The sequence below is a fragment of the Syngnathus leptorhynchus genome, chromosome 15, assembly GCF_054491065.1.
Source record: "Syngnathus leptorhynchus isolate UIUO chromosome 15, UIUO_Slep, whole genome shotgun sequence".
NCBI classification, from domain to species: Eukaryota; Metazoa; Chordata; class Actinopteri; order Syngnathiformes; family Syngnathidae; genus Syngnathus; species Syngnathus leptorhynchus.
In genome coordinates this window covers 9,251,748-9,268,320 of record NC_141209.1, presented here as the reverse complement: position 1 = coordinate 9,268,320, position 16,573 = coordinate 9,251,748, and the positions used below count along the sequence as shown (strand labels likewise).

General features: G+C 43.7%; 1 protein-coding gene across 12 annotated transcripts in view; it reads left to right on the top strand.

The window, feature by feature from the left end:
• Window positions 1–5,866, top strand: part of fgfr3 (fibroblast growth factor receptor 3) — a 49,463-nt gene extending 43,597 nt beyond the window's left edge. For 11 of the 12 annotated variants that reach the window (XM_085931206.1, XM_085931201.1, XM_085931210.1 and 8 more), the window contains 9 exons: window positions 433–581; window positions 663–784; window positions 852–962; window positions 1,032–1,222; window positions 1,405–1,527; window positions 1,647–1,717; window positions 2,671–2,808; window positions 2,895–3,000; window positions 3,083–5,866. In XM_085931206.1, the coding sequence (XP_085787332.1) occupies window positions 433–581; window positions 663–784; window positions 852–962; window positions 1,032–1,222; window positions 1,405–1,527; window positions 1,647–1,717; window positions 2,671–2,808; window positions 2,895–3,000; window positions 3,083–3,247 (1,176 nt within the window). In that variant the 3' untranslated portion in view covers window positions 3,248–5,866. The remainder of the gene's footprint in view (window positions 1–432; window positions 582–662; window positions 785–851; window positions 963–1,031; window positions 1,223–1,404; window positions 1,528–1,646; window positions 1,718–2,670; window positions 2,809–2,894; window positions 3,001–3,082) is intronic. The other variant, XM_085931203.1, reaches the window with a different exon arrangement.
• The last annotated feature ends 10,707 nt before the right edge of the window (window positions 5,867–16,573 follow it).

Genomic DNA, 16,573 nt, shown 5'->3' with positions numbered 1-16,573 from the left:
TTTTGTTTCATGAGCAACTAAATCTCCCGAAAGCTCCTGGCATTTTCTAGCACATATTACTTTTCAGGCCAGGCAAATTTGGACCTGGACTTTTTTTTTTTTCCCCCTCCATCCTGGTCTGTAGCGACATCTTTCTTGTCTATTTGCCTCAGACGAGAACTGGTTGGTTTGTAGGTGCACTGGCAAATCCATCAGAAGCCACGTGGCATCGCAAATGGGCAAGATGGATGGACGGAGGGGGAAATGAGACCCTTTTTGCATTTGTCTCATTTGTTGCTTCCATTTGTGCCAGTCGCTACTTCTGTCGTGAAGCTTTCCACTTTGCAACTTGAATCAGTTTTAGTGGAAAACCAGCAGTGAGGTCGCCGTCCCTCCCGTCTTTACCTTTCAGCGACGATAACGGTCTCCTCGGCTTTGTGTTTGGCACCCAAGCAGGTGTCCTTGGATTCCAACTCGTCCATGAACTCCAACACGCCGCTGGTGAGGATTGCCCGGCTGTCGTCCAGCGACGGGCCCACGCTGGCCAACGTCTCTGAGCTGGAGCTGCCCTCCGACCCCAAGTGGGAGTTTTCCAGAGCACGGTGAGGACCGGCCGAACCTGACGTGTTTGACACGGCGTTCACGTTCGGGCCACTGAAAGTGATTCATTGCTGTTTTCCTAGGCTGACCCTGGGCAAGCCTCTCGGCGAGGGCTGCTTCGGTCAGGTGGTGATGGCCGAGGCCATCGGCATCGACAAGGAGAAACCCAACAAGCCGCTGACGGTCGCCGTGAAAATGCTGAAAGGTGAGCTGTCACTTTCGACATGACGAACTTACTAGAAAAACAATTAAAATAAAATTTATTATCTCAGATGACGCGACAGATAAAGATTTGTCCGACCTGGTGTCTGAGATGGAGATGATGAAGATGATCGGCAAACACAAAAACATCATCAACCTGCTCGGAGCCTGCACGCAAGACGGTGAGGCCCCGTCGCTAACATCCGCTAGCATGCTAAGGAGCTGGAAGTGACCACAACGCCCTGGTGCAGGTCCGCTGTACGTTCTGGTGGAGTACGCCTCCAAAGGCAACCTGAGGGAGTACCTTAGGGCACGTCGACCGCCGGGCATGGACTACTCCTTTGACACCTGCAAAATCCCCGACGAGCAGCTGACTTTCAAAGACTTGGTGTCCTGCGCCTACCAGGTGGCCCGAGGCATGGAGTACCTCGCTTCGCAGAAGGTCAGTCCTGAGTGGACACAGCAGCAGCAAAACAGCAGCTGTCGAAAATATACGCAACTTGTTGGGTGTTCCTCAAGGCACAACATTAGAGTGCATGCCTTTTGTATAGAGCAAAGGGGAAAAAGCATATTAGGAGGTACAGTGGAATTGTGATGCATCTGGTCGCTCACTTCCCACGCCAGTGCATCCACCGAGACCTGGCGGCCAGGAACGTGCTGGTGACGGAGGACAACGTCATGAAGATCGCCGACTTTGGGCTTGCCAGAGATGTGCACAACATAGACTACTACAAAAAGACCACCAACGTGAGAGCCACGGTCTTGTATTTCACATATGACACATTTTTATTCTCAGAACTAGCCATGAATTAGATCGCTGTCCTCCATCTGTGTTTGCGATTGATTTGCTCGTGTTGCCTTGCCAGGGTCGTCTCCCCGTCAAATGGATGGCGCCCGAGGCTCTCTTCGACCGGGTCTACACTCACCAGAGCGATGTGTGAGTGGCCCTCACTGAATCGGATTCTTGTTCAAATCTCCCGCCTCAGCGCATTAGCGTCAGGGGCTCAGCGACCCCGCCGGATGGCGGGAATCCCGGGTTCCTCCCGTACCGGCTGCGGCGCATTCCTCAGCGCGTTTGTTCTGCGCGTTGCGTAATCTCCCGACACGACATCAGAGGGAGCCGAGCGGCACGGCGCCTTGCCGTCTTAGCCGTGTTTTAACTGCGTAAATCCATAGAGTGAGAGATAAGAGGGTTGCGGCGCTCACTCCACATCTTCCCTCGGGGATGTTTTTCCACCAGGATTTAAAGAGAGGGTCTCCTTTAAGCACCTCGCACGGGTCAAGGGTCACAGAGGCGCACAAAATGGACCCGTTCTCGGGACAAAAGTTAGCAGGATAACTATTCAAATGTTTTGAGAGAGAAAAAATGTTGCATTGTCCCAAGTTGTAAATAAGTAAGTCAGACTAAAATAGCGTGTTACATAATGGGGAGGGCATATATTATTAACAATCAAAGTTGAAACATCCATCCATCCATCTTCTGAACCGCTTAGTCCCCACGGGGGTCGCGGGCGTGCTGGAGCCTATCCCAGCCGTCATCGGGCAGTAGGCGGGGGACACCCTGAACCGGTTGCCAGCCAATCGCAGGGCACACAGAGACGAACAACCATCCGCACTCTCATTCATACCTAGGGACAATTTAGAGTCTTCAATCGGCCTACCAAGCATGTTTTTGGGATGTGGGAGGAAACCCACGCGGGCTCGGGGAGAACATGCAAACTCCACACAGGGAGGGCCGGAGGTGGAATCGAACCCGCACCCTCCTAACTGTGAGGCGGACGTGCTACCCAGTGCGCCGCCAAAAAAGGCCAAAAGTTCAAAAATAAATTTGGGTTCACCGAAAAGTTGCAATGCTTGGCCGCAACCTTTGTGGCGTATTTGTGCGAGCAGGTGGTCGTACGGCGTCTTGCTGTGGGAGATTTTCACGCTGGGAGGCTCGCCGTATCCGGGCATCCCCGTGGAGGAACTCTTCAAGCTGCTCAAGGAGGGCCACCGCATGGACAAGCCCGCCAACTGCACACACGAGCTGTGAGTTGCAAGCAAAAAAAGTTTTAATTGCTAAGCTAGCATGCTAATGTGATATGCGAGGCTGAGACGCTAAATGTGTTTTGCAGGTACATGATCATGCGTGAGTGCTGGCACGCCGTGCCGTCGCAGAGGCCGACGTTCCGCCAGCTGGTGGAAGATCACGATCGCGTTCTGTCCATGACGTCCACCGATGTAAGTCTGACACGCACACACGGCGCGGCGTACATCCTTCTCCAAATGTTGGCGCTAATGTGAAGCCCGTACCATCCGGCAGGAATACCTTGACCTGTCGGTTCCGCTTGAGCAGTACTCGCCCGCGTGCCAGGACTCCAACAGCACCTGCTCTTCGGGCGACGACTCGGTGTTCGCCCACGACGCCGCACCCGACGAGCCATGTCTTTCCAAGCAGCTTCCCTCCACCAATAACGCTCAGACATAAAACCTCAGCTGGAGCAGTGAGGGGTGGGGGGGTAAACCAGTGCATCCCGGTGTATCCCGGTGTACCGCCCCCCCTTCCTGATAATCACCTCACCTAGCGCAGCCAGAGTGCTCGGGAAACTTTGAAGGACTTTTATATCACAAAGTTTATTTTTGTACACAGCCAGTCTTTTGTTACGGACAATCTGAAAGGGAGAAAGGGGGGGGGGGCGACCAATCTGTGCCTACCGGGATAAAAGCTCCTGGATCGGAGAACTCTTCCAAAGGTTGGACTCGACGTTCTTCCAAAGTCCTCCGACAAGGCGGCTTCACTGACGAGTTCATTGTAAATACACACATGCAAAGAGGAGTTAGATTGTCACAAAAAAAAAGCATTTTGGAGAAGACACTGTCATCACACAAATGGTTGAAATTTATAAAAGAATTAAGTTGTATATTTGTAAAGATATTTATGGATGGACAGGCGCTTGGGGTGAAAGGGATGCGCCAAAAGCAACATTTGCTTTTGCTTTTTTCACTTAGTTCAAAGTCATCAGTTGGGTTGAAGGACACACTGGCAAAAAAAAAAAAGTCGTTTACTCGAAAAAAAAAATGTTGGAAAGGCTCCAGAAAGAAATTCAGAGTAGTTATGTTTCAAGGGGGAAAAGTCCAAAGATTGCAAGAATAAATAAAGAAAAAAAGTATCAAAGGTATTAGATTTTTTTTTTTTTTTTTTTTTTACATTCTTTTAAAAGAAAAACACATGGCAGTGCGATAAGGATAAACATTAACAGTGCAAACTATTTTCCAAACACTATTCTGATTTTATTCTCACAATTTTCGAACTTTTACTTAGAACTTAACCAATTTTTCTTGTAACGTTGCACCTTTTTCCCAGCCCTTATTATTCTACTTGTGTTTGCATTTTTACTTTCCACTGTGTCACTGCTCCTTCCCATTTGTAGCCGTTAGCGTCTCGCTATTGTGTTTACCTTTTTTTTTTTTAAGAAGAAGCGGAGAGACTCCTGCTGGGTTGTGGTTTCCGAAGACGACGTTCACGTCTTGCTGGCCAAGAGGCGTTGAGCACGCTTGAGAAAAAACAAAAAACTCTAAGTCCCATCATGCTTTGTACCTCAATGGATACGCAACTTGCCAAGTGGAAGGAAAAAGCAATATTTGTGTGCGTGTGTGTATGAATGTTCCTCTTCAGTGTTAAACGTGACATGAAGTCATGCTGAGTGTGCACAGCCAAAAGTGAGAAGAAAAAAAAAAAAAAAGAATTTATTGACTTTTTTCTCATTCTGTACTGTATATGTGCTGAATTGTTTATCAAAGTGCCAAATGAAGTCTTAAACGTGAGTTGCCAAAAGCACGCTGTCATGTGGCAGCAAAGCTTTTTTGGGATGCACGCTTTGAGAACAAGCACAAAAAAAAAGTCAGTTTTTTAAACATTGCATAACATTTGCATTGTTTCAGAAATGATTCCTTAGCTTGCTGCTACTGGGAAAAAAAATCATCACCACAATACCATAGGAGTACTTAATCTTTTGTCCCCTTTTAGTGCTTAATTCTGCTGTGAGGTGAAAAAACATCAAATATTTTGCCAATGGTTAAAAACAGGATCCAATCATCAAGTCTTCCCTAAGTTTTTTTTCAACTGTGTAATTAGAAGCAAAACTAGAAGGCACTTGTGTAAGAAGTGAAGAAGATGAAACGGATGTTTTTATTATTTATTCTTCCATGCTGTGTCAAAGCTTTCCCTATGGTGAGAGTCTTTATTCAAGCTACCTGCGTTTAATGTTGCTTTTTTTTTGTCATTTATTTGAGAGCCAGATGATAGTCCTCACGTAATGGCGCTCCCTGGCTTTCACGCTAACCACGTGAGCGGTTTCAGCATTGTTGCCACTTTGCAGTTTTAAACACTTAACGGCAAAAAAAAAAAAAAACTTTAACAAAAATCCAAAACAAAATACTACATTATTCAACCTTAGATTTAATGCTAACACAAGCAGCTAACATATTAGAGTTTGATTGTTTGTTTGTTTGTTTGTTCGTTTGTTTCACAGTAGTTATGACCTGCCCTTGTACAAAATATTTCGGCTAGGATTTTTTGTTTTATGAATTTGAAGCCTAAAATGGTGATGATGAAAAATTTTGTAACAACTGAACGCTTGGCGGGCAGCAACTTCTCTCACATTTGTGTCAAAAGCGCTGACAGTGGCGACTCATCAGCTTTTTCGGTTTTAACTGGTTTTTTTGTGTCAGTTTGACTTTCTGAGCTGGAAATGTTTTGTTTATTTTTCACACGCAATGTTTTATATTTGGTCAGATTAATTTATAGTTTGGAACGTGCTTGCTGTTGTACATAAGAGACATTAGACCTTTTTGTTAGAGTTTTATTTAGCGATGCGCGCTATTTTTGTTTTGCATTCCACTTTAGAGCGTTTAGCAGCGGGCTTGTACCACGTAATTTATTTTCAATAACATAGTAAAGTGGAACTAACCATTTGGCATTTGTGGCCTCTGACGATGATGATGACGGATGCTGTGGAACATTCCGGCACGAGGCGGTGAAACATTGTGTGGCTGTGCCTGCCTGACAAAACTATGTAGCTGTCTGTCAACAAACAGCTTCTCAATAAACAGCTTATATGTTTCATAAATGAAGTATTTGGATTGCTCTTTTTTCATGCCAGTGGAAAACAAAACGTTTGAAGACACCAATGCTGTTGGCGGCGATCCCTCGACAAACACCAGCCGACTGGGCTGTCCGGCGGCAGCGGAGCTTCAAGTGCTCCATTGAAGCGCTCTTGTGAAGGCCGCTAAAGGCTCTTCTCTCTCTCTTCCTTTACTGGACCTTTTCTTCGTACCCCATACACAGACCTGAGCCCACCATCATTTCCCTTTACTGCACTGAGTGCATCAAGTTAACCAGTAGCAACCTTAGCAACATTGGCCAGGAAGAACCTTTAAATGTCTAACGATAGCAAAATCCCCCTTTTGCTTCCAAAAACAAATTGAACGAGATCAAAAATTAAAAGCCACTTTGAAGAGGAAAATCGCTTTGGATGCGCACGCATACATTCGGACTCAATAAAATTGTTGCAATTTCACATAAAGTGGCAATAAATTGCACTTGGTTGAGGGGTAAGGCTTAGCTTAAGCCTCACATGTGTAAATATACATATTAAAATGAAATAAAATTATTTTTCGCAAAGTAAAAAGGGTCTGAAAAAAACTCAAGTACAGGTGGAAAAAAAAAAGGTCACATTTTCCTTCAAAATATTTTCCCAGGGAAACTTTTTTTTCCATTGAAAATGTGCATTCCAAAGCTTAGCAACTGATTTTATTTATACAATTCCTCCTACTTTTTGTGAAAACAGACATTTGTTCTCATAATACTCGCACTTTTCATTTTGTGGTGTCATGGTACCATTAGCATATAGTTAGAGTGATTCTATTGAGATAAATCAACATCATGAGGGAAAACAAAATGAAAAGTGGAGTCAGAGGTCAGTGTGTAGATAAGATATTTCGTGAAAGCAAAAAAATAAAAATAAAACTTGTGTGCGTCATTCGGCGACTTGATTACAGTGTTTTCGCCGCGATTAAGGCGGGAAAACACTGCCACATGTGAAAGGCGTCACCTCGCTTTCACCTTCAGCATAAAAAAAGCACCCAGCCTGACAACCGGGCGGGTGGGGCCGTGGTCGCGCGTGTCGGGTACCAAATATGGGTTGCTCACCAGCTATGAGTTACAAATTAGGAAAGAACAATTTTGAACATTCTCTCCAATGTGATCTCAGAAACTAATAATGCACCGCTGCTTTTTTAATTGCTTCTATTATTAGAGCTTGCCGTTTAATTGAGCTAGCAGGACTTCTTCAATAATGAAACGTGCCCATTTGGTGCGTCGGACTGGAGCTGAGCGGCACTAATTTGAAGAAGTTGTTTAACTTTTCCCCAACCCCTTTCACAGAATAGACAGAAAAACTAAACTAATTTATATTGTATATTGAAATAACCTGAACCACATGCTACTTCACCTAGTTGGGACATTTCTATTATAGAATAGACAGAAAAACTAAACTCATTTATATCGTATATTGAAAAACCTGAACCACGTGCTGCTTCACCAAGTTGGGACATTTCTATTATAGACAAAAACAGTCATTAACATACTCTTAAAACTATTAATTCTGCAAACGCACATTTTAATCTGGGTTCTCATTCAGGGGCCGTTCCTAATAAAGTGTCCGGTGGGCAGATGTTTTGGAAGAGAGGCAGGAAGCTGCACAATACTGATTTAAAAAAAAAGGGGGGGGGGGGGTAGTGAAAGACTACGAAATAAAAGAAGTCTTGTTGAATGAATGAATGAATGAATGAATGAATGAATGGGCTTTGCGGAAAAGGGGGCGAGATAGCGCTGTTGTGGGATGAGTTGGTTGATAGGAGCACAAATGTTGCTTGTTGTCTTATCTGACAAAAAAGAAAAACTTAGTGAGCAGAGATGGTCACATCCACAAACAATGTTGTTGTTGGACGTTTATCCTTCACCTAGCTTTAAAAAAAATTCTCTTTCATTTTTGTCCCAAAGCTGCGATTTCACTGGCACCCTGCGTGAAACAAAATGTTTGCACATTCTGTTTGCCAAACAAATCTAATGACTGTGAAATCTTCCTCAAGAGAATTTGAGAGTGTTTCTTTGGTTTTTCAGGGTTGTGTTTTTTTTTTTTTTTTCAATGTTCTTACTAAATAAATATCCTTTTGGAAACTGCCCACATCACAGAACCCACTTGGGATGCTTTGATGTCTTAGCAGAAACCAAATTGGAACCTGAAATGTCTTTAGGGTGTTTGATTCTGGGGTGTTTGTTTCCAGAAATTACTTTTATTATTGATTTAACTAAAACGACTTACAACCAAACTAACAAACTCAAATCTTAGCTGTTAATACTAATTAAACCCTCACTAAAGTACTGTAATGCCCCTCAGTGCGTCAAGATTGTTCACACGGTTTGATCTCCGCTTTTATTCAACAAGAAAAGGCAACAGAAAAACACATGCATACAGGAGTTGCTGGTGGCCACAACTCACGCCAATGCGCTCCACACACCAACTGATTGCCAAGCTAACCAGCCCGCAAAACCCACCCGCATGACGTCACTTCTCACTCCTGGCCACGCCCTCACACGCACAACTACAATGAACAAATAATACAAGACATTACAGTGCTAATGAAAAACCAAATGAAAAAAAAATGTACTTGTCAACAAATTAATGTTAAAACAAATCTAACAAATTAACTCAAAATCTTACAACCAAAATGAATAACCAACCCCAAAAACGGGAAAACCCTAACAATCCAATGAATAAACAAAAGAACTTACCAACTAATGACGACGAAAGCTCAGTAACCAGGAAATTAATGGAAATACTAAAAACCCGACGAAATGAACGAGGGAACAAAAACAAACAAATTAGTAAAACCGGCTAACTAACAAGCTAACTTGCGAAAAACCGAACTACCGTATTTTCCGGACTTTAAAGCGCACCGGACTATAAGGTGCACCTTCAATGAATGGCCCATTTTAAAACTTTGTCCTTATATGAGGTGCACCGGACTATAAGGCGCACCATTAATGCATCATGTCAGATTTAAGATCCAGATCAAATCAATCTCCATTTTATCTTTTTTATTTCAACTTCAGATGCAACAAATTACTTTACAATCACAAAATAATGATCCATAGTCTTTTTGATTCATGATTCATAGTCTTCAGCGGGCCACTTATGATTGATTTCATGACACAATGCTTCGGGCCAGTTTAAAGTTAGGAATTTGGTCCATATATAAGGCTTTTGAGAAATCTTTAGGTTTTTAGGTGCGCCTTATTGTCCGGAAAACACGGTACTTTGTCCTTAAATAGTGCCCCCCACCTAAGTTTAAAAACGCTGTCTCAGTTAGTCATTGGACTCAACTAACCAAACGATAAAAAAGTGTCATGAGTGAGCCAGACAAACCCACAACACAAACAACCTCACTGCACCTGGCACAGATAATAAGAAAAATAGCTTGTTTGTCAGAAAACAGCAAAACTTTGCAACATCCATAAAGACGCAAGGCATTTTCGGCGCTGGCAGTTGTACGCGTTGCGATGGATTGTTTGTCTTCTACCGAGCGACTTTAAAGCAAGCATTGCGGTTATTTACGGCCCACGGCGCTATGGGACAAATTGTACTGTTTGTGTCGGGAGAGCACCGAGACGAGCGGACTGTGTAGACAGGCCAGATTTAAGAAGTGAAGGAGCGTTTGTGGGCGCAACGGGCGGCTTCTGCGTGCCAGAGACACACATCAGCCCAGCTTGTGCCTCAAGTCCAAACAAAGCGTCGTCAGCTCCGAGGACCCTGGCTGCGTCCGAGGCCTTTTAAAGCAAGGTAGCGAGACTCGGGTGCCCGGATTGGTCGAACCGAGAGTCTGAGACAGAGCAGAACTTCTTCACGTCTCCCTGGCGCTGCCCTGTTTTGACAGGCGATTCTCTTCGGGATGGTCTGGGAGGGCTCACACGCCGCTGGATGCCCCGACGGGTAGAAACACAGAACAAGCAGGACACTTTGCTCCTCAACCTAAACGGGATTTTCCACTCAACTTGACGACCTCCAAAGAGTAAACACTTCTCAGCGCCTGGACTAACGCGCGCAACTTTAGTGTGCCCTTAAGTTGTTGTTTTTTTTTTTGCTCAGCCATGTAACTGAAAATCAGGCATCTACTGTAAAAAAATCCAAGGTGTCATTTTTTATTTTATTCTAATTCTAATAACCCTTTATTAACAGGGTTATTATATTGCATCTTACTGCAATTGGCTGTTCAGTCCTGTGTCTCACACATGCAGAAAATGCCCTTCAATTCTTGAATGACAGAAAGGTTACTACATCACCAACTTAGATCTTTATTAGACAATTGAAGCTCCCTCTTCCGTCCGGCGTCTTCTATCTTTTCACTTAAAAAAAAAAAATCTATTCTCATTTGTTGTCGCCTTTGAGACAGAAAACACAAGGATGATCTACTATGCGTTGGCTAATAGCTATTGAGTTTGTGTTTTCTTGATCATTGGCTGAAACCCTACAAAAAAACTCCTATAAAACTAACTAAAACCCTACAAAATGAATGAAACCCTAGAAAAATCACAAGCTCTTAAACAGACTTGCGAACAAGCTTGCTAAAATCCAAAGTGACACCCTAACAAAACAACAAGCTAACGATTTAACCAAGGAACAAGCAAGCTCAAGCTCATAAACTCAATATAATTATCAAAGTAACAAATCTAACATGACAAGCGATCAAAAACTTCATTGACACCTAACAAACCTAACCATGTAAGAACCTAACCATGTAACAACCAAGCAACGTATGGCAAACGATGGGAATCAATCGTCTGCTATCATTTAATGTGTCCTGATGCCGGACTTCTGAAGGGCGAAGCGTAGGAGGCAGAAGGTCGCACCGCTGCCCACCCCCCACGCATCATTAGCTGCTAACGTTCGTCTCGTTCAGCGGATCTTGCAGCGACCTTCAAGCTCATCGGACCTCCTGTTCTGATGCGTGCAAGCAGGAGAGGAGAACGTCCGCGGGGCCAAGAGACCAAGTTCAGGCCCAGAGAGAAGACATGATGGCACTTGTGAAAAGCAGGCTCGCCTACAGATACGTTTCGAGTCGAAGGACTGCCGGGGCAACGGTGATGAACTAACAGATGGATGACGGACAGAAGGATGGATGGACTTGACCGTCGGATGAATGTCAAGGGAACCTGCAATGAGGTCACTTTGACACATCGCTTCAGTGGACTTGAGGGACGTCTCGTGTTCTCTGCAGCTGTCAGCGTCGTCAGCCCCCCTCCACAATCTTGTCCAGACATTCACAATCGCTGCCAGATCCCGTTGGTAGCGACTTCATTGGAAGCTGGTCCACAGCCCAGAGTCATCAATCAGTGAAACAAAGCCGCCCGCCTTCCCACCCCCCCCCCCAACCCCGCGGTCTGTCCGGTCCCAGCCTTTCATGGACGCATAAAAGACCCTCGGAATCAAACGGATCCTCTGATTGGCTGGGAAAGATAGGGCATCATCAATGAAGCGTACACAAAATAAGTCAGGATACAGGAGACTTGAGGCAATAGTAGCAGCAGCGCTCTGTCCACTCGTAATGGACTCACACAACAGCTGCTCCACTCGTCCACTATCGGCCTTTTCACACTGCACTCAGTTTTACCGGGCCCTCATCAATGCGAACTGCGTATTCTAATTAATATTGTGTTTATGGATTGAGAATGAAGCAGATCTCTTTCAGTCTGACACCATCTTGTCCTATACCTCCTATACCCTTATCTCTGCTGTTGACTTCAAGTGATGTCAACGTGCCCTCAGGCTCGCATTGCAAACGTCACGTTGGTTTTCTGGGTTTGGTCACGTGACGTTTTATTCATTTCGGCAGACAGTAGAAGTCAGTATGACCAAACGGTGTTCTTATTCCATGGATGCGATATTGATCGGAATCCTGTGTGTGGACGATACACTCGGCCGAGATGACGTCGCATTTTTTTTTTCGATTCCACGGCTAACAGCCACCGAAATGTAAGACGGTGCTCGGTTTTTGACTACGTTCTGCGTTGCGTATCTAAGTGCAGTTCAGAAAGGTCTTTGCAAATCACACTGCACTGTGCTCAGTGCAGCGGCCTCTTTTTGTCAGTCTGATGCGGTTCCGTCCCGCAGCGCTAATGAACTCAGACGTGAACTCTGCCTCCCCCTGCTGTCTTCTGCCCGCTTCCCGGACGAGTCTGTCGTCATGGCAACAAGCAGAGGGCTCGCTTTAGTGAAGTGATGACAAGAAAGCAGAATCAACTTGCGAAAACCTCGCAGGAAACCTCGCCGTAGTGATGTGTGCTCGCTTCACAACTGCGTGTGTCGTGATGTGTGCGATATTCTGATTCCACGGCAGAACCCGACATATGGTCATTCCGCAACGTTGTGCACGTCAGTGTTCCACAATGTTGTGTGCATGCGCATTCCAGAATACTGTGACTCTCGTGCTGTTGTGTGTATCCGTGGGAATCGTTCTGATGTTCACAATGTGGTGTCAATATTTATGTGGCGGTTGATGCTCGTCGTGGTTCCGTAATCCCATCCCGCTTTTGTCGTCTAGTGTGTTCTGCAATCTGCTTCCGAGTGTTTGAGAAGACTTGCGTGTGGTCACCCCACAATATTGTGTCTACATGTATGTTTCAAGGGAGCTGTAGTCCTGTAGAAGTTGTTTTCAAAAACACCTTTATTTGATATAAATTGTAACGTATCAGTGAAATAGTTGAATATCATCCCAAAAATGTGCGAGTCGCCTCCCACGTCTGCAGTGGAGTAAATCGACCCTCCCGGTGACTATTTACTCTTTTCGGGGGCGTAGAGAAGGCTTACAGCCAAGTCCTTAAAGAGCCAGCTCCTGCCAAGCCCATTAATTACCTCTTTGAACACTTGACAAGTCAAGTAAACCTTCCGTGGACTTTTCTGGACTGTCAACGAACTCAAGCACTTTGCAAGGCAGGCACTGGACGCTAAGCGTTAGCAGGACCCGCAAAATTTAAACTTTTTAGTAGCTATTAGTGGCGTCGCTGGATTCTCGCTGGAGAATTTGGGGAAAATTGATGCTTCAGAAATGAAGGGGAAAATAAAGTGTGTGCCCCCACACCGCTCTGTCAATCCATCCTCCCCTTTCTGTGCCTTTTACACCGAACAGCGCTGCAAGCAAAAGCTCAAAATTTAAACAAAACAGTGAATTTTTTTTGTCAAATTTTGGGCCTGGCTTTTGCCAGCTCCCAGGTGCCGCTTTGCTTCCTCTCGCAGGCCACTGCGGGTACTGCGTCAAATTTGTTCCGCCTCTGTGTCACCATAGAAGCATCATCACCTTGTGACGTTTTCTGTGCACGATTAAGGGCTGCAAACATAACCGCCCAAGTGTGCGCGTGTGTGTGCGCGTGTGTGTGTGTGTGTGTGTGTGTGTGTGTGTGTGTGTGTGTGTGTGTGTGTGTGTGTGTGTGTGTGTGTGTGTGTGTGTGTGTGTGTGTGTGTGTGTTATCTGGTTGGGTCGGCAAGAACATAGGTGGATTGACGGAGGTTTGATGTAAACACGTGCCCCAAATAGATTTGAGCTCAATGAACTGGTTGTACGCCTCTTCAATGCAAGCGAGTGTGCCAAGAAACAAACATCAATGCACCTTTTCACACACGCAGACAGGCACCTATTGATTTTTTTCTTTTGGGCTTTCACAAGTGCATTCTGTCGCTGGTGGTTTTTGCGTTGCTTGCGTCACAATTCTGAACGTGTAGCTTTTATATCCAACCAAGAACGCTGTAGATGTTGACCAACATTTGAAACACGGTTGCATCGCTAGAGTAAGAATCCTAAATTTAGAACATTTCGCACACGAAAGCACTGACCGATTTTTAATCAGAGATGGCTTTGTGTCCCAATTGTATTTTGGTCCCTGATTAAAGAAAATGTGTTTTGTTTTTGTGGATGTTTCCGAGTTTCACCTCCACCTTGCGCAATACGGATTTTCCCATGCATAGCTAACGTTTCTGAAAGGGAAGAAAAGTTTTACATACATTGGATGACAGGTGTCAAACTCAAGGCCCGGGGGCCAGATACGGCCCGCCACATCATTTTATGCGGGCCGCGAAGACAAATTGCGCATCAAATTCGTGTGTCATTACTGGAATTGCAAAGTGTCTTCACTTTTAATAATATCTTTTTTTTTAAATATTTGATTTACTCGTCTGATTTGAAAACGAGTTATTTGTCAGTTTGTTTTGTAGCTTTTACTGTATGTAATATGAGGTGGTCATACATTTATTTGGGTTGACAGTCATACTGGCCTTCCGAGAGAAGCTATGACTATAATGCGGCCCGCGAAAAAAAATGAGTTTGACACCCCTGCATTAGATTATTATTATTTTTTTTTTATTATGAACACTTTTTGTACAAATCAACAAACAAGGGCAGATTTGCAATCATCGTAAAAAAAATCAAGAGTAGTTTACTGGGTTGACGACGTTTGGCGACCAAGCCCCAAATGATAGCATTACTGTCAGACTGAACAACTCCTCCTGCTTCTGCAATTCCTCTGCGGCCAAAAAGCAGGAGATGTAACACTCTGACATCATGTGTCAAAGACGGTGGAAGGAGGAGCGTTGGCGTTTTGAAAGAACGTTCTTGGTTCTTGCTGAGAAGAACACGGCGTGAGTTTCCGATCATTGTGATCCGATACCTCCATCTCGCGGTCATTGTGCAACATACAGACAGATAACACATGCACTTACAGCAATGAGCCTCGAGAAGGCAGTGTTGACCCACGAAGATGTTCCACTGATGAAACTGAAAAGAACTGTTACGCATTTTAATATTTAGTCGACCTTTAATATAGTAAGAAATATTTAAATAAAATAACAATATGATTTTGTTTTGTAAGTACATTTGCATTTTTATTATTTTTTTGTTAACGTCTGAGATAAAATTCTTGTGTGGGCAATATCTAAAAACTGATCACTATTACTACTAGTTTATTCCTGATGGCTTCTTGAATTTCTTTGGATGCAGCTCGTGAAGATTTTTCGACCGACTTGATTTTGACATATTGGATTGAAGTGAGCCAAAAATAACCCAATTTGGGTCAAACAATCCACTGGGTTAATTTGACACAACTTTTTTTTGTAAGCCAAAATTGACCATTTTATCCCAAAAAGATTTTGGTTTTTTTTGGACCCACGTGTTTGTTGAGTACGTGTTGAAAACGTGCGCTTCTTTGCAAGAGGCGTGCAGACTTTAATGAGCGTTTCAAGAACAAACTTTAGTGCTACTGCCCCCCCCACTCCACCCCCCACGGGAGACATTTAAACTGTCATTACGCCTCCCGTATTGCAACATGTCGTTCCATTACAATGTCGCTGCTCCGCCGTAGCACTCCTTACTGAGCGTATTTACCAACCATTCAGAGTTAATTACCGTAATGTAAGGTGCACCTCATTAAATCTGGTCAATCTGACTCGTGCACCGTTTTGCTTATACTCGCCTACTAAACGTACTCATAAAAGATTGATCTTGCTGCTTAATTTCCTTTTTTTTTTAGATTTAACAAATGTATGGTGTGGTGTGGCTGATTTGTGTTATTTTATTATATGATTGAGCACGATTAGTGACTTTTTTTAGGCAGTGATTGAGAGAAAGGAACATGGATAAAAACTGCATGCAGTTCATATAGATTTAATCCCAATTATTATTTAATTGAATGTAGATTTATTTATGTTAAAAAATATTAGTTTACAATGACTTTTGAAACACTGAGTTAAAATATGTGTGCAGTTGTGTGTGTGTGTGTGTGTGTGTGTGTGTGTGTGCGTGCGTGCGTGCGTGCGTGTGTGTGTGTGTGTGTGTGTGTGTGTGTGTGTGTGTGTGTGTGTGTGTGTGTGTGTGTGTGTGATGTCCTTTTCTCACACTTTAAAATTTCTCAAAAGTCAAATAGCTACCACACATAACTTAAGAATTCAAATAACTGCTACTAAAAATGTGGATATATATTATTATTTAAATTAAATCAAATGTCATGCGAATTTCACACAAATTTCATATGGCATCATTTATCATTAAGACTTTTGACAGTTACAGTTTAGAGCTAAACCCTCCCGCCCCACACACACAATAAAAAAACAGATCTAATTTTGAATATTTATAGTGTTTAAGAAACGTTGGAGTTTGTTTTGGCTCAAAGCCATTCTTGAGGCCCTAAAGGCTAAAGTTGAGGGGTTTCCCTATAAAAGGTTGGACTTGACCACACCCCTCGCATTGTGATTGGATGACGAGTTTTTAGCGCTCAGGAGTTATCATGTAAAGTGTAACAGATATTTTTGTTCCTAATTTTTGTTTTAGAAGAAATTATAACTGCCTTAAATTTTGAATTATTTTCCTTATTAATATAGGTAGGTATAATCAAATTACCCAAAATGGTATGCAGTGGGGAAAAAAACAACTATAATATCCGCTCTACTAAGTTTAATGTTAATTATTGTAGTATTATTATTATTATTGTTGTTGTTGTTGTTCTTGTAATTTATATACCAACCTTAAAAATACATTTTGGGGTTATTTTTTATTTTATTTTTAAGTTGGAAAAGTTTGTTTAGTCCACGTGGGGCTCAAGCCGAGCAAAAGCAAGCAAACCTGCCCTTGTTTCTCTGCGGGAGGTTCGACTCCATAAGTGACCCCGGCAGACTTGCGCCGTGTCTCGACCACCCCTCCCTCGCACGGTGAT